This window comes from Lepidochelys kempii, chromosome 20 (assembly GCF_965140265.1).
Source record: "Lepidochelys kempii isolate rLepKem1 chromosome 20, rLepKem1.hap2, whole genome shotgun sequence".
NCBI lineage: Eukaryota > Metazoa > Chordata > Testudines > Cheloniidae > Lepidochelys > Lepidochelys kempii.
The window spans coordinates 3,899,962-3,916,833 of record NC_133275.1 but is presented as its reverse complement, the minus strand read 5'-3'; the positions used below and the strand labels follow the sequence as shown (position 1 = coordinate 3,916,833).

The 16,872-nt window shown below is 63.1% G+C and overlaps 1 protein-coding gene across 3 annotated transcripts; it reads left to right on the top strand.

The window, feature by feature from the left end:
* Positions 1-7,133: 7,133 nt before the first annotated feature.
* On the top strand, positions 7,134-16,524 carry CDK4 (cyclin dependent kinase 4). Of its 3 annotated transcripts, none has more exons than XM_073319119.1 (8): positions 7,134-7,209; positions 8,113-8,346; positions 10,439-10,574; positions 11,039-11,206; positions 12,593-12,702; positions 13,739-13,789; positions 15,239-15,374; positions 15,658-16,524. In XM_073319119.1, the coding sequence occupies exons 2-8, from the start codon at positions 8,129-8,131 to the stop codon at positions 15,748-15,750; spliced, it is 912 nt and encodes a 303-aa protein (XP_073175220.1). In that variant the 5' UTR covers positions 7,134-7,209; positions 8,113-8,128; the 3' UTR covers positions 15,751-16,524. The 3 variants fall into 3 exon arrangements, with proteins under 3 accessions (XP_073175220.1, XP_073175219.1, XP_073175221.1); XM_073319118.1 differs by lacking the exon at positions 7,134-7,209 and adding an exon at positions 7,340-7,576; XM_073319120.1 differs by lacking the exon at positions 7,134-7,209 and adding an exon at positions 7,505-7,593.
* Positions 16,525-16,872: the final 348 nt, after the last annotated feature.

The window sequence follows — 16,872 nt, the reverse complement described above, 5'->3', positions numbered from 1 at the left end:
AGCGCCTCCTGCAGGGGGTTCTAGGAACTCCCATCCCAAAGCATGGGGCAGTGCAGAGACTGCAGTAGCCATTCGACGCTCGTCAGAGGGGACACGGGGGTTAACCCCCCAAATGCCATAGGGCATTAGAAGCTCTCCCGCCAACATAGAGCGGTGTGGGGTGTGACTTATGTCACTTGCTCAGGAGGGTGGAATGTTCACCCCCCCTGAGCGACACACGTTTCGCAGCATACACAGTAATGTAGACAGAGCCTTAGGAATGAGCCCCGAACTCACTGGATTCCTCTGAGCAGGAACCTTCCTTGTAACAACAGGACTCGATTCAACCTGGGGCCCAGAGGGGCAGCACATAACGCTGGGTCTCTATTTCAGCCCTTCCCTGCCGTGACCTGCGTCCTCAGAAGCAGAGATTGCAGCGGGTTTATAAGCCACGTTAGAGCCTCGAATATTGGGGCGTTAGCCAAGCGGTGCACAGGGAGCCCAGGCCTGGAATCACCGGGGCAGAAGATCAGACTTGAGGTGCATCAGCAAAGCTGATTGTGGAGAGGCCAATGCTGGAAAAGCAGGAGAGGCTGTGGGCAGGGATGGGCAGCCCAGACCCTCCCCACCCAGTGCTGGTTAGGGTGTCCCACTATTAACCCCTCTTTCTTCTGAACACATGCACCGGAAATCAAACAAACCCCAACCCCACCACACCCTTTTTTGGTTACAAAGAGCCTGGAATAATTCCTTGAGAAATAGCTGGGAGACACCTTGGGAAATCTCCTCCCTGTCTTTGCTGCCACTCCCTACCTCCGCTTGAACCCGTTGCTAAAATCAGACCCCATGTGAAATGTACGAAGGCTCAGTTTTCGGTTCCGAGTCCCTAGGGTACTTGGGGTGCGCCAGGAGGTTGGCAGACAAGGGGAGACCAGATCCCTGCCTGGCACTGCTGATGTATGGGGACCTTTCCCCATTTCCTTTTGTTACTATCAGGAAATGCCAGACACCCATTCAAACCACCCCAGAGCCCTGGCTCGCTGCAGCGAGCTCCACCACTTTGCCACCAGGTGGTACCAGCTTGGATCCCGCATGAGGGGGCATCTTCCCCTCCACCCCACTTTGCTGACTCTCTGGGCACATCCGATGCTAGTTTTGGCTCGTCCACAGCCCTGGAGCCGAAGTCGTGTGGCCAGCCCTAAATAACAACATGAGTCATGGCAACGGGCAGCTTCCCAGATGAAAGGAGCAATGATGTCTTGAGCTGATTTAAGTGGCTTCAGCTAGTCACACAGCTTAACGACCAAAAGGCCGTTTACAGTCAGGTCCCCAAGTGGTCCTTGTGTCGGCCTCCTTGCCATGCTCCTTTGCTCCAGGCCGGGCTGAAGAATTGCCAGGGCAGGCATGGCATGGAGCATTGCCAACCGCAGTGCCAGGGCAAGGATGGAGGGAGGCTTGCTGGGCTGCAGTTTGCATGAGCAGATGCTGCTATGTTTGGCTGCTAGCTGGGGGCTGCATTGCCTGTGGGGTTGGCAGGCGGTTGGGGATGCAATCGCCACTGGAAACTGCAATCCCCTGAGCTGGCTGATGGGAGGTTGAATGTCCAGGATCCCAGATTCCCTCAGTTTAGACTCTTAGAAAGGCTATGGCAGCACTTGCTCCACCCCGCAGGAAGCCTGGCAGGGTGGGGTTAACACCCTGGGACTGGCAGCCAGAGGGGCCCCACATCTTGCCAACAATATGGCAAAATCGCATGAGGCAGCTGAAACCAGAGGGAGAGGAGAGCAACCTGGCAGCATCACCCGTGCACTGCAAAACCCCACCGGTATGACACAGGGCCACGGGCTGAGCCGAGTCCTTCGTTCCTGGCTGGGTCTGGGCTGTAAGAAGCCTTTGTTTTATGCAAAAAGAAAAGGAGGACTTGTGGCACCTTAGAGACTAACCAATTTATTTGAGCATGAGCTTTCGTGAGCTACAGCTCACTTCATCGGATGCATGCCGTGGAAACTGCAGCAGACTTTATATATACACAGAGAATATGAAAAAATACCTCCTCCCTGGATTTGTGCTGGAAATGGCCCACCTGATGATCACTTTAGATAAGCTATTAACAGCAGGACAGTGGGGTGGGAGGAGGTATTGGTTCATATTCTCTGTGTGTATATAAAGCCTGCTGCAGTTTCCACGGTATGCATCCGATGAAGTGAGCTGTAGCTCACGAAAGCTCATGCTCTAATAAATTGGTTAGTCTCTAAGGTGCCACAAGTCCTCCTTTTCTTTTTGCGAATACAGACTAACACGGCTGTTACTCTGAAACCTTTGTTTTATGTGATTGTCTGGGCGATGCTGCTGCTGACCAGCCCGGCTTAGGCACTTTAGGATGCTGGGGGGGGGGGGGGGGGGGAGCCACCTCTGTGATAAATGAAGGGCGGGGGAGCTTCCTTTTATGGACACCCAGTAGCTATGAAATCCCTCTTGGTAGCGGTTCTCTAATTCCTGTACCTGCACAGGGTTTAAAAGTCCCCCTGCGAGGCAGAGGTAAAAGGAAGTGAGTGGGCACCTGGCCAAAAGAGCCAATGGGAAGGCTAGAACTTCTTAAAATTGAGAAAAGACTCCCCTTTCGTCTGTCTGTTGTTCTCCCAGGGAGAGGCGGACAGGACAGAGCTGTGCTGTAAAAAGCTTGGGGCCAGGTATGAAAAAATCCTCAGCATCATACCTAGAAACTACTCATGTAAAACCCCAGCTATGTCAGTAGGTCAGGAAAGATCTAGGAAGGAGCAATTAGGTTTATCCCTTTTATTTCTTTATGGCTTGTGGATTCCTCTGCGCCATCCCCAGGTGCTTTTGTTTTGCTTGTAACCTTTAAGCCGAACCTCAAGAAAGCGATTCTGGGTGCTTAATCCTTGTAGTTGCTCTTTTAAAATCTAGCAATAGCCTGAGTTCCCAGATGTATTTTCTTTCTTGGGTTTTATTAATAAAATTTAGCTTTTTTTAAGAACAGGATTGGATTTTTGTGTCTTAAGAGGGTTGTGCACAGGTTGTTTAACTAACTGGTGGCAACAGCTGATTTCCTTCCTTTTTTTTTCTTTCTCAGCTCTTCCCAGGAGGGGTGGGGGGGGCGAAAGGGCTTGAGGGCAGTGATGAGCTACCAAAACCTGAAGAACCGGTTCCTTCAGTCAACTCGGGTCTTTGGCGGCGGGCCCTTCACTCGCTCCGGGCAAAGCCCGCCCACTACTAAAGGATCCCCTCCCTGGCTAAGGGCGGGAGGTCCACAGGACCTGGAAAACCAAGTAATTAAGGGGGACAACTAATGAACAACAGGGACAGGAGTGCGGTCAAAGGGTCAAACAAAGGGAACCCGACGGGGACACTGAGCAGAGGACCCCGGACAGCGCCCACTGCTCCTCAAAGGTGTCAAGGGAGTCAGCGGACGCCGCCCACAGGAACTCTGCCTGGAGGCGTGAACGGACAGAGGATCAGAAATAGGCCCCACAGTCGCAGGAGACTCCACTGGCCAACCTCCTCACCCTGGTTTTATAGATGGCTACTTTAGCCAGGGCCAGGAGGAGGTTGACCAGGAGGTCCCCTGACTTAGCAGGGCCACGGACAGGGAGTGCATAGATAAGGAGGTGAGGGGAAAAGTGCAACCAAAATCTTAACAAAATATTCGTGAGGAGCTGGAATAGGTGCTGCAGCCTGGCGCACTCCAGGGAGTCGTGCGCCAGGGTTTCCCTCACACCACAAAAGGGGCAGGTGTCCGGGACTGCAGGCGGCCAGTGGCCCTGGGCTGGCAGCAGTAGTAGGGCTGTTATCCCGCCCTAGAAAGGGAGCGGGCCTGGGCCAGGGGGAGGGGAGCTCAGCCTCGTCCCACTCCGCCCCTCCTGGGAGACAGGGACCCTCGAAACCTGCCCAGAGCCACGGAACCCGGGAGTCCGGGCTCCCCCGCCTCCCAAGAAGCAGGGAACCCAGGAGTCCGGGCTCCCCCCACGGAACCAAGGAGTCCGGGCTCCCCCACCTCCCCAGAACCAGGGAACCCAGGAGTCCGGGCTCCCCACACGGAACCAAGGAGTCCGGGCTCCCCCGCCTCCCGAGAACCAGGGAACCAAGGAGTCCGGGCTCCCCCGCCTCCCAAGAACCAGGGAACCAAGGAGTCCGGGCTCCCCCGCCTCCCAAGAACCAGGGAACCAAGGAGTCCGGGCTCCCCCCAAGGAACCCAGGAGTCCGGGCTCCCCGCCTCCCAAGAACCAGGGAACCTAGGAGTCCAGGCTCCCCCGCCTCCCCAGAACCAGGGAACCCAGGAGTCCGGGCTCCCCCCACGGAATCAAGGAGTCCGGGCTCCCCCGCCTCCCGAGAACCAGGGAACCCAGGAGTCCGGGCTCCCCCGCCTCCCCAGATTCAGGGAACCCAGGAGTCCGGGCTCCCCCCAAGGAACCCAGGAGTCCGGGCTCCCCGCCTCCCGAGAACCAGGGAACCCAGGAGTCCGGGCTCCCCCCAAGGAACCCAGGAGTCCGGGCTCCCCGCCTCCCGAGAACCAGGGAACCCAGGAGTCCGGGCTCCCCCGCCTCCCCAGAACCAGGGAACCCAGGATTCCGGGCTACCCCCAAGGAACCCAGGAGTCCGGGCTCCCCCGCCTCCCGAGATCCAGGGAACCCAGGAGTCCGGGCTCCCCCGCCTCCCCAGAACCAGGGAACCCAGGAGTCCGGGCTCCCCCGCCTCCCCAGAACCAGGGAACCCAGGAGTCCGGGCTCCCCCGCCTCCCCAGAACCAGGGAACCCAGGAGTCCGGGCTTCCCCGCCTCCCCAGAACCAGGGAACCCAGGAGTCCGGGCTCCCCGCCTCCTGAGAACCAGGGAACCCAGGAGTCCGGGCTCCCCCCACGGAACCAAGGAGTCCGGGCTCCCCCGCCTCCCGAGAACCAGGGAACCCAGGAGTCCGGGCTCCCTCGCCTCCCCAGAACCAGGGAACCCAGGAGTCCGGGCTCCCCCCAAGGAACCCAGGAGTCCGGGCTCCCCGCCTCCCGAGAACCAGGGAACCCAGGAGTCCGGGCTCCCCCGCCTCCCCAGAACCAGGGAACCCAGGAGTCCGGGCTCCCCCGCCTCCCCAGAACCAGGGAACCCAGGAGTCCGGGCTCCCCTGCCTCCCCAGAACCAGGGAACCCAGGAGTCCGGGCTTCCCCGCCTCCCCAGAATCAGGGAACCCAGGAGTCCGGGCTTCCCCGCCTCCCCAGAATCAGGGAACCCAGGAGTCCGGGCTCCCCGCCTCCTGAGAACCAGGGAACCCAGGAGTCCGGGCTCCCCCCAAGGAACCCAGGAGTCCGGGCTCCCCCCAAGGAACCCAGGAGTCCGGGCTCCCCCACCTCCCCAGATCCAGGGAACCCAGGAGTCCGGGCTCCCCCCAAGGAACCCAGGAGTCCGGGCTCCCCCGCCTCCCCAGAACCAGGGAACCCAGGAGTCCGGGCTCCCCCCATGGAACCAAGGAGTCCGGGCTTCCCCACCTCCCCAGAACCAGGGAACCCAGGAGTCCGGGCTCCCCCGCCTCCCCAGATCCAGGGAACCCAGGAGTCCAGGCTCCCCCGCCTCCCCAGATCCAGGGAACCCAGGAGTCCGGGCTCCCCCGCCTCCCCAGATCCAGGGAACCCAGGAGTCCGGGCTCCCCCCAAGGAACCCAGGAGTCCGGGCTCCCCCGCCTCCCCAGATCCAGGGAACCCAGGAGTCCGGGCTCCCCCCAAGGAACCCAGGAGTCCGGGCTCCCCCGCCTCCCCAGAACCTGGGAACCCAGGAGTCCGGGCTCCCCCCAAGGAACCCAGGAGTCCGGGCTCCCCACCTCCCCAGATCCAGGGAACCCAGGAGTCCGGGCTCCCCCGCCTCCCCAGAACCAGGGAACCCAGGAGTCCGGGCTCCCCCGCCTCCCCAGAACCAGGGAACCCAGGAGTCCGGGCTCCCCCCAAGGAACCCAGGAGTCCGGGCTCCCCACCTCCCCAGAACCAGGGAACCCAGGAGTCCGGGCTCCCCCCATGGAACCAAGGAGTCCGGGCTTCCCCACCTCCCCAGAACCAGGGAACCCAGGAGTCCGGGCTCCCCCGCCTCCCCAGATCCAGGGAACCCAGGAGTCCGGGCTCCCCCGCCTCCCCAGAACCAGGGAACCCAGGAGTCCGGGCTCCCCCGCCTCCCCAGAACCAGGGAACCCAGGAGTCCGGGCTCCCCCCATGGAACCAAGGAGTCCGGGCTTCCCCACCTCCCCAGAACCAGGGAACCCAGGAGTCCGGGCTCCCCCGCCTCCCCAGATCCAGGGAACCCAGGAGTCCGGGCTCCCCCGCCTCCCCAGATCCAGGGAACCCAGGAGTCCGGGCTCCCCCGCCTCCCCAGATCCAGGGAACCCAGGAGTCCGGGCTCCCCCGCCTCCCCAGATCCAGGGAACCCAGGAGTCCGGGCTCCCCCCAAGGAACCCAGGAGTCCGGGCTCCCCCACCTCCCCAGATCCAGGGAACCCAGGAGTCCGGGCTCCCCCCAAGGAACCCAGGAGTCCGGGCTCCCCACCTCCCCAGATCCAGGGAACCCAGGAGTCCGGGCTCCCCCGCCTCCCCAGAACCAGGGAACCCAGGAGTCCGGGCTCCCCCCAAGGAACCCAGGAGTCCGGGCTCCCCACCTCCCCAGATCCAGGGAACCCAGGAGTCCGGGCTCCCCCGCCTCCCCAGAACCAGGGAACCCAGGAGTCCGGGCTCCCCCGCCTCCCCAGAACCAGGGAACCCAGGAGTCCGGGCTCCCCCGCCTCCCCAGAACCAGGGAACCCAGGAGTCCGGGCTCCCCTCAAGGAACCCAGGAGTCCGGGCTCCCCACCTCCCCAGAACCAGGGAACCCAGGAGTCCGGGCTCCCCCGCCTCCCCAGAACCAGGGAACCCAGGAGTCCGGGCTCCCCCGCCTCCCCAGAACCAGGGAACCCAGGAGTCCGGGCTCCCCCGCCTCCCCAGAACCAGGGAACCCAGGAGTCCGGGCTCCCCCGCCTCCCCAGAACCAGGGAACCCAGGAGTCCGGGCTCCCCTCAAGGAACCCAGGAGTCCGGGCTCCCCACCTCCCCAGAACCAGGGAACCCAGGAGTCCGGGGAGGGGGAGCTGCTCCATCGACCTTCCGGCCGGCCCGTCTCGCTGGTTCCGGTCCTCCGGCCCCGCCCCCGCCCGGGCCCCGCCGCCGACACCCGCGGCCCCCGGCCCCGACCGCTGCGCTGCCACCTCGGGGTGAGTCCGCGCCCCCCCCCGGGCCGGGCCTCCCCCCCGAGCCCCGCCCCGCGCGCGGCCCGCCAGCCCCCCCCGACCCCCCGCCAGCCCCCCCCCGGTCTGGGCATTGTGCCCCCCCCGCACTGACCCCCCCAGTTAGCCCCTGCCGCGGGGGGGGGCTGGTCCGCATCGGGATTCCCGGGGCAGCCCAGGCTCCGTCCCCTCCCCCACAGCACATGGTGCGGGCCGGGGTGGGGGCAGGGCTGGCCGGGGCCGGTGTGGGGCCGGGGTGGGGCGAGCCCTCGGCCCTGAGTCTCGCCAGCCACCGGACCGGGGCCGCCCTCTGCCCGGCGCGGCCGGAGCAGGGCTTCGGCGCTGAAATGGCCAGGTGGGGCGTCTGTTTTGGTAGGGTCGCTCCTGGGGGCCGAGCCCCACGCCTCGTGTGCTGCTGCCCAAGGGGTCTGGGGCCGAGGACGCTGCGGTTGTAGGGTGGCTGTGGGTTTGGGGGGCGAAGGGGGGGGTTGGTGCCGTTTTAGGGGGGCGTGGGACACCTGCAGTGTGTGTCCGGGGGGGGGTGTCTTTGTGGTGGGGTTATTGAGGTTGTGGGGCAGCCGTTCTGGGGTCCCGGGCTCTGGGCAATTGTGGGGTCGCCCCGGCTCTGCTACGGGAGCCCCATATTGTGCGTTTCAGGGGTGGGGTGGTAGGTGACGCATTTATCGTGGGCAGGAGAGGGGGGGTATCCGAGAGCCTGGGATGGAGCTGGGGGCGGCAGGCTGGGTATCCGGGTCGGGGTGGGGGTGGGCGATGGGGTGAATCTGGGGGGGCTGGGCAGTGGCGTGCAAGAGGGAGCAGGCGGGGTGGCTAAGAGTTCGTAATCCCCTTTGCCGGAGTCGCCGCCTAACCTGCCGCCCCCTTCCCTCCTAGCCGGCGCGGTGCCAGGATGGCGAAGGAGATGCGGGCGCAGTACGAGCCGGTGGCGGAGATCGGCGTCGGCGCCTACGGCACCGTCTACAAGGCCCGGGACCTGCAGAGCGGCAAGTTCGTGGCCCTCAAGAACGTGCGCGTCCAGACCAACGAGAACGGGCTGCCGCTCTCCACCGTGCGCGAAGTGGCGTTGCTCAAGCGCTTGGAGCATTTTGACCACCCCAACGTCGTCCGGTGAGGGGCTGGGGGGCAGCTGTGCGGACGGGGCGGGGCTGGGAGGAAGCCGAGACCCCGGGGAGGAAGCCGAGACCCCGGGGAGGAAGTGCCCACGGTGCCCGGTCACGTGGGGCCGGAGGGCGCTTAGTTTGCGTTGGCGGGAGTTTGGTTTTGGGGTGCTTCCCTCTGCGCCTCCCTGGGATAAACATCCCGGGCTGTGCAAGAAGGGGAATCAGTATCCCATAGGGGGGTGGGGGCTCCCCTTGACTTGGGGGTGTGGGTGGAAAGGGAAAGGGGGCTTGGGGTGTGGGTGGGAGGCAAGGAGCGGGAAGGGGTCCCCGATCTGGGGTCTGTGTAGGAGACACACGGCCAGTCCGGCCCGCGGGGTTGGAGTGGCCGTGCCGGGGACAGAACCCTGCCCTGCTCTCTGGGGCCTCTCTTCCTGTATGAGCTAATCCCTGGGAGCTGGATGCAGCCCCAGGCCGCTCTGCGCTCGTTTTGCCAGCTCTGGGAAATGTGCGGCCGGTTCTAGGAATTGAGCCGCGGTCTGGAAGCTGCCTCCTCCCTGAGAGCCCTGAAACGCCAGCCGCGGGGAGGGAGAGCGCCTGGAGCTGGGCCGTGGGATGGCCCAGCTGGCAAAAGGGCGGGTTTCCACTGGCAGAGGGTGTCCGTCCTCCCCCCGCTGAGGGGCCCGTCTGCGCAGGGGGAGGAGGCGTGAGAGCTGCTCTGAGTCTTGCCCGGCCTTGGCCCCCAGGTGTTCAGAGGCCCGTTGCCTTAGCCTTTCTCTGCCAGTCGGTTCCGCTCCGCTGGGGGTTCTGCCGATGCCAGCCTGGGGCACTGCTGGCTTTACAGAAACCCTGGGGTGAAGGCAGGAGGGTGGGGAGAGCTCCAGGGAAGGAGGTCACTGGTGGTGGGGTCCCCATCCTGCCCCTCTCCCGGCTGTATAAGACGCTTGGGGGTAAATGGAGACGTTTTAGGGAGCTTCTAAAAATCCAGCCTCGGTAGCAGGGCCTTGGGGGGAGGGGGCGGGGGCAGGGCTGGGGGGGACGTGTGGCAAAGCATTGGGGAGGGGGGTGGATGCCTGGAGGCAGGGGGTGCGCTGGGGGTTGAGGGCAGCTGCCTCTCAAGGGACTGTAGCTTTTTGAGCACCGTCCTGCTGCTGTCTGAATGCTCCCTGGCGGCCTCCTACGGTGAGAGGGGCTCATGGAGCCGTCCCGACCCCACTGCGAAGGGCCTGGCCCAGGCATACTGCCCCGCAGTGATCTCCGGGGATGGGGACCCCGCTGCCCTCGGTGTGACAGCTCCCCCTGTCAGAGGGGCTTGCAGGGGCCGGTTCTGCTGGGCTCCATCCCTTTGAGTCGTGGGCCCTGAGGGATGCACACGGAGTTTCCATTCTGTCTGCCCGTGAGCCAGCCCGGTCTCCCCCGTCTCCTCCCTGCTACCAGCTTCACAGACCTTTCCCAGGCAGTTCCCAGCCCCTTGCCTGCCTCTCTGTGCCAGAGGGCAGTGCAGTGGGAGAAGGATCTCCGGGTCCTGTGCTGAAGCCGTGGGGCCGCGGGAATCGCTGATTGAGTTAGCCAGATAAGAGTCTGGAGCCCTGCTCTGGGCTATCTGGCGGCAGGATCTGCAGCTGGGGAATCAAATCAGCCCAGTACTGGCTGCAGCTCTGTTATTGGGCAGGGGTTTGATACTGTGAGCTCAGGGGCATGCTCACAACAGGGGCTCAGGAAGCCTGTCCCCAAATTACCATGTGATATAAAGCATGGGGGGCAGGAGAGGGGGCTGTAGGTTGGGATTGAGGGACATTGGCACAGCTGTGTGTGAGGCAGGGGAGCCCAGGGCTGGGATAGCAGGGGGCTGCGGGGCAGGAGTGAGGGGCATTGGCAGAGCTGTGATCCATCCCTCTAGATGGGCCTGGGGGGTCCCATCAGTCCCGCTTTGGGCCCAGACAGCCTTGGTCCTTCGCGCTGTGTCGAGCCGGATCATTGGGTTCCTGCAGCTGCGAGCAGGAGCCCCGCTTCCAGAGCATGTGTCAGATCCCTGCCTGGCCCCTCCCTCCCTCCCTCGGATCCCCAGCCCCCGCCAAGCTCCCTTCTCCGCCCCGCCGCAGGTTGATGGACGTCTGTGCCACCACCCGGACGGAGCGCGAGACCAAGGTGACCCTGGTGTTTGAGCACGTGGATCAGGACCTGAAGACGTATCTGGACAAGGCGCCGGCCCCAGGCTTGCCAGTGGAGAAGATAAAGGTACATGGGGAACCGAGCCCTTGGCTGTAGGGACCTTCGTGGTGCCCCCGCCCTGCGGCACCCCCTGCCCTCGTGACAGGGGCAAAGAAGGGCTAAGAGAGTGATCGGGGAGGGGAGAGCTGCTCGCCCAGAGGAGGCTCCAGGAGTTGGGCTCATTCAACCTAAACACATCTGAGTGCTCTCCATCAGTATAGCCGGGGGCTGCCCAGGGGAGGGACGAGCTTGTGAAGGCAAAAGACAATGTTGGCCCAGGGTCTGCAACAGCCTCCAGTAGGGGACAAACGATCCAACTGGTCCGGAGCTGGAGCTGGATAGCTCTGCGAATAGGGTGACAAGACGGGCTCTGGGGCTGGACTCAATGCTCCAGGAGGGCCCTTCCCGTCCTGTGTCCCTGGGCCCAGCCCCACACGCGCTGCTGGGGCAGGCGGGGAATCTGACCCTGCACTCTCCCCTTGCTCGGCCAGGACCTGATGCGCCAGTTCCTGAGTGGCCTGGACTTCCTGCACTCGAATTGCATCGTGCACCGTGACCTGAAGCCGGAGAACATCCTGGTGACCAGCGGTGGGCAAGTGAAGCTGGCGGACTTCGGCCTGGCCCGGATCTACAGCTGCCAGATGGCCCTGACCCCTGTGGTGAGCACTCCCGGCCCTAAGGCCTGTGCATGTGGAGGGGGTTGGCCGGGCAGCCTTTGGCTCCTGGAGCCTGGCTTTGAAATGCTGAGGGGCCTCCTCCCCTGCAGTCCCGCGCTTGTGCCTGTGATGCAGATGCCCGGCTCCTTCCTGGAATATTCTGCCTTTGGCGCCGGGGCTCCTGCCACCGTGGGGAGGGGATTGGTCAGTGTCTGACCTGCTGCCGTGGGTGGGGCTAAGGGCTGGGAGCAGTGTGAGCCTGAGTCAGCCTCCTCCTCTGCTGCAGGCATCTTCCCCCTGGGTCGGCCCCGAGCCCGAGATCCTGCCCTGGGCAACGGGCTCCTTCCCCGGGCCGGCCTGGGCCTGCTCTTGCTGTCTGTGCTCCGAGCAGATGGGGCAGCAGCCCGCTGGGTCCCCTCTCTGCTCTGAAGGGGGGATTTCCCCAGGGTTCGGAACCGTCCAGACACGCGTGCTTTCCGGTTACCCCCATCAGTGGGATCTTCACGCAGCTTCTACAAGGCGCTGTCCCGAAGGGGACCCTGGGGAAACCCCCGCTGTTCCGAGTGGCCCCCCTGCTGCCGATGCTGGTGGGAGCGGGGTGTGCCGGGAACCTGGCAGGGGCTGGGCGCACTCAGACATCATTGGTCTGAGCTCCCAGGGCCTCCAAGCACAGGCGGGAATAATATAGCTGAAGCTCATGGCCGTGTGAGCAGCAAAGGGGTCTGACTCGGCAGCTCCTCCTTCTCTGGGGGCTGGAGATCCAGGCCCTATTCTGAGGCCCCCTGCCCTGCCAGGGGGCTGAGAGATTTTGGGGTTCTCCAAGCTGCTAACTTCCAGCTCTTCGCGGGGCCTGGAGCCGGGGCCTGGGGCAGCCCCGCCCGGGCAGGCTGGGTCTGTTGCTGTCGGGGGTTACCCCGTCACATCTCCACGAAGATGAGCTCTAGTGTGGTGGGTCCCTGCACTGTGGGGGGAGGAGGTGCAGCTGCAGGCTCCGGCAGCCCCCATGATGCTTCCCCCCAGCCAGTGGGGTGCGTGGAATCTGTAGGGTAAATATTGTGCCATAGGCAGGAATTGGGACCGGTGGGTGGGGACACTCAGCCTAAAGGCATTTCCTGCCTAGCAGGGACCGGGAGCTCTGAGCTTCCAACCAGCCCTGGAGAGACTCACCCTCCAGGAGATGTGGGACTCGTAGGCTGCTTGCAGGAGGGGAGCCCTAAACCCCAGCAGGCTTCTAACCGGGGAGGAGAACACAGTCTGTCTGAGAAGCATCAGGACGTGTGGCCTTGGGGGCTGCCTAGCCAGGGGTCCTCCCTGCCCTGTGGGGGCCCCTCTTGGGTTGTCGCCCCCCTTGTCGCCCCCCTCACTCCTGACGTGACTGTGCCCATGCAGGTGGTTACCTTGTGGTACCGCGCCCCGGAAGTGCTGCTCCAGTCGACCTACGCCACCCCCGTGGACATGTGGAGCGTCGGCTGCATCTTTGCCGAGATGTTCCGGCGGAAGTGAGTGTGCGTGGGGAGGAGCTGGGCAGGGGCTGAGCAGGGCCGGGGAGCCGGCACTGGGGTGCCTGCAGACACAGGGCAGGCATGGGTGGCGTGGGCACGGGCGGGTCAGGGCATGGCTGGGTGTGTTGCGGGTCAGGGCGTGGCTGGATGTCCATGTATAACTTTGAACCCCACCCATCCACAACCCCCCAGGGTGGCATCTCCCCAGCACCACTTAACTAAGGACCCCAAAGTGCTTGATGCCAGGGGGTTGGTCTTGTCAGGTCCCTTTTCTGGGTGGAAGGCGTCGTGCCCAGTGTCTCACGGAGCCAGGAACCCTGACTCCCAGGCTCTTGCTCCGACCAGTCGGTCACGCTGCCTTGCGGTAACATGGCCCTGCTGGGGACTATGATGGGCACGGCTGGGTCGGCTCTGGGCTCCAGCTAGCAGCAGATCATGATGGGGAGCCCACCTGCTGGTCTCTGCCTCCCCCCTTCCCCTCCTTGCCGTAGTTTAGCAAGCGCAGCTGGGAGACAATTGATTAGGGCTGAGCCAGGAACTACCCCCCTGCTTGGCTTATCGGCTCCGCTCTGTGCTGATAGACGGGGAGGGGCCCCTCGCTGCCAGATCTCCCCTCCCGGCCTTGTGGGCTCGGCTCTGGGCCTCTCCAGGGGTGGGGGGATGTGTGAGAATGAGCCTGGTGCCCAGCCAGCCCCTTCTGTGCAGGTCATGGCTAGCTTGGGGAGGGGGAGTTGGGCCCTGGCCTGTTACTGCCCTTGTTATTGGCCCCTCTGAGCCCCCCCGTCCCCCCGCTATTGTTCAGCCTCTTAGGCCTTTGAGCCTGTTAAGTGGGGCGGGAGGGTGATGTGGATGGGAGTGTGTGCACATGCAGCCACCTCTGAGTGGGGACGGAGCAGCTGAGCATGCCGCAGTGGAGGAGAATCCCGGCTCTGGTTCTGATATGGGTTCTGCCCCAAAGGGAGTGGGGATGGGGCTAATGGCGGGGAGCACGCCCCACTCTCAGCTCAGAAGCCAGCCCTTCTCTCCCCTGCAGGCCCCTCTTCTGTGGCAACTCAGAAGCCGACCAGCTGGGCAAGATTTTTGAGTAAGTTGTGAAGCTTCCCTAGTGTCTTGCGGGATGGGGCTGGATGTGGGGCCGGGGGGCATCCTGGGATCTCAGCTCGGGAGGGGGATGGGACTCATTCAAGCAGCTCTTGAATGAGGCACTAAGGGCCGAGCCAGGGTGACAGCTGCTGATTGATGGGACAGGGCGGGGCAGCTGCTTCTGGAGGTATAAACACAAGAGTTTGTGGGGTGGGGGGCTGCTGGGTGCTTGTCTCCTTTGTCCTGTTAACTCTCTGGGACGCTCAGTAAGCGACCCACCCTGCCGCGCTCAAGATCAAGCTGGGTCCAGCCTTTCCCCGCACGGGTGGCCAAGGAAGGAGGCGACCGGCCATATGTTAGTCGAGGGTTTTTTTTGCCGCATGGGGTGCAGAATGTCCAGAGAGCTGCCTCGCGCAAGCGGCCCGGGGCCCAGCACCGTGGGCTGCGAGCAGCTCTGTGCTAGAGGAGGGAAGGTGCATTTCAACCCTGGGGCCGAGGGGGAGGTAGCAGTGCTGGTGGCCGGGTTTGCCTCGACGAGGTGACGGGGCTTCGAGCTACCCCTGCCTGGTCTGCCCAGGATTGGAACCCAGGTTAGTTAGATACTAGGTGTATTACGGTAGCGCCTAGGAGTGCCCGTCACGGACCGGGACCCCTTTGTGCACGGCGCTGCGCAGACAGAACAGAGCCGGCCCTTGGCCCAGAGAGCAGCCGCTGTGAACTTTTAATTAATTTAATTCTTATTAATTTATTTATTAATTATCTAATTATTTCATTCTTTTAATTAATTTAAGGTGAACACGGGTTACCGTAGCGGGGGTTAAAAAGGCCCCTTTGTTCCTTGCAGATACGAGGCTGGAGGGAGGTGGGAGATATCCTGCTGGGAATCGCGGGTGAGACTGCAGTCAGCCCTGGCCTCCCCAGAGATCGGAACTGCGCCGGGATAGGCTCTTGTCTGAAGAGGCTGGAGCCGTGTAGGGGGCAGGAGGTGGGACAGGGAGTCACCAGTGGGTCCAGGAGCCTGGGCTTGGCTCACAAAGGGCTTGTCAAGGAAACGGAAAGGTGGTATCCTTGGAATCCCATGCAGCCTTAGCCTGTGGAACTCACCGCCACAAGGGCTCACGAGGCCGAGAGCTCGGCAGGCTTCAGAAGAGAATCCGACCCCACCCCATGGACAATGAGAGAGCCAGAGAGAGAAAAATACCTAGTTTTTAAACAAGGGATCAGAGTCCTTTAGCCTCAGGGCAGAGGGAAAACGCTGGCTGGAGTTAGTAGGGCAGGTTGTTCCCTCGCATCCCGGGCAGGGTTCCTCTCTCCTTCCTCCTTCATCCTGCCCTTGGTTGGATGGGACAGTGGGCTGCGTGGACCTCTGCTCTGGGCTGGCAGTGCCCATGTCCCACCCCCTCCCTGCTGCCCCGTCCCAGTTGTTCTCTTCTCTCCTCTCCCCCCGCAGCATGATCGGGCTCCCGGCAGAGGACGACTGGCCCCTAGACGTGGCCCTGCCGCACTGCGCCTTCACGGCACGCTCCCCGCAGCCCGTGGAGATGTTTGTGCCAGAGATGGAGAAGCTGGGGGCGCAGCTTCTCTTGGTAGGTCAGGGGGCTCTGGCAATGACATGCCCAGGGGCATCGGCAGAGCTGGAGGGTGGGGAGCCCAGGGCTGGGAGAGCAAGGGGCTGCGGGTTGGGGAGGGGGGTATTGACAGATGAGACAGGACACAGGGGCCTGTTAATTGATCCTTACTCTTTGAACACCCAGTTGGCTCAGGTGGCCCCCAGCTGATCCACTGGAGGGGAGCCTCAGACCCGAAGTCCCTCTCTGTGGGGGTAGGGTGGGGTCCATCCCATTTAACCCTTTCTCCTCTCCTCCGTAGGAGATGCTGACCTTTAACCCCTACCAGCGGATCTCGGCCTTCAACGCACTGCATCACCTTTACCTCCAGGACAAGAGCCTGGTGGAGGGGTAACGCCCCAGCACCCCCCACCCCCACCCCGTCCCCGCACGGGGACCCAACGGAGGACTTGGGAGAGCGCCTGTTCTGCACCCGCCCCACGCCCCCGGGGGGGGGAGCCGCCACCGGCATGCACACGGAGACGGACTCGAGCAGGCAGCGAGACGTCTTCCCCTGGGGAACGCTGGGATTCCGGTGGCGTCTCCCCCCTCCCCAGGCGCATGGTCCTGGGCAGGCCTAGCTCTGGTTAAGGTCAGTTTGTGTTAAGAAGGGGCCCGGCGGGGCCTCACCCCGAGTTCTCACGGACACTTTTGAGTCGCCTTTTGTAACCGTTTACAAGATAACTGTTGCTGCCTTATCACATTCCAGCCTCCTGCCGCTGGTCTCAGCCCCCTCCTCCCCGCGCAAGGGGCTGAGAGCAGTGTGACGGACCCCTCCCGCTCCCCACGCTCGGGGCAGGTGGGTTGTTTTTTTTTTTTTTTTACAAGAAATATTTGCGCGCGGTTTTTCTACTACCAGGCGGTGGCCAGGGCAAACTGCCGGATTCTTGGTGCACATGTGGGAGTTGCTTCCTTGAGGGTGGATTGGGGAATCCCGGGGGGGAAGGGGATCGACAAGTTTATATTTATAATGATTGTTCTTGGACACTTAACTTTTTTCTTTTATCGGCTCTAAAAATGGCCAGAGCCCAATAAAGGGAAGGCAGGGGGCTGGGAGGGCAGCGCCCGGACACACCTGGCTGCTCTCGTGTCCAGCCCCAGCCCAGCCTGCTTTGTCCCTTGGCTTGCCTGAACGTGTCTTGGGTTTGAATGGTGCGGCTGAAAAGCTGGGACCGCACCCCCTCATCATGTGGGGGTCAGAGGTCCCCTTCCTCTGCTCGCTGCTGGACCAGTGATTGTGGCAGGTTACAGAGCAAGGTTAAGGGGTCACTGGAGTGGAGGCAGCTGGGCATTGCCCCTCATTGCTCTTGATTGGCTTGTTCACCCTTGGGTCTGAGATCCGGGGTGGGCTGTCAACCCCAGGAAGCGGGCACCCCTTCCTCTGCAGCAGTGGACAGAACCATGCCCCCTGCTCCCATCCAGGCTGCAGCGGGGTGGCCGTGGTCAGAGACAGGACTCTGAGAGCTGTGTACATGTT

Coding starts and splice junctions, on each gene's coding strand:
- CDK4 (XM_073319118.1), top strand. CDS start 7,425: ATGGTGCGGGCCGGGGTGGGGGCAGGGCTGGCCGGGGCCGGTGTGGGG. Junction 12,703..13,738: donor GCCGAGATGTTCCGGCGGAA/GTGAGTGTGCGT, acceptor TCTCCCCTGCAG/GCCCCTCTTCTGTGGCAACT. Junction 15,375..15,657: donor TGGGGGCGCAGCTTCTCTTG/GTAGGTCAGGGG, acceptor TCTCCTCCGTAG/GAGATGCTGACCTTTAACCC.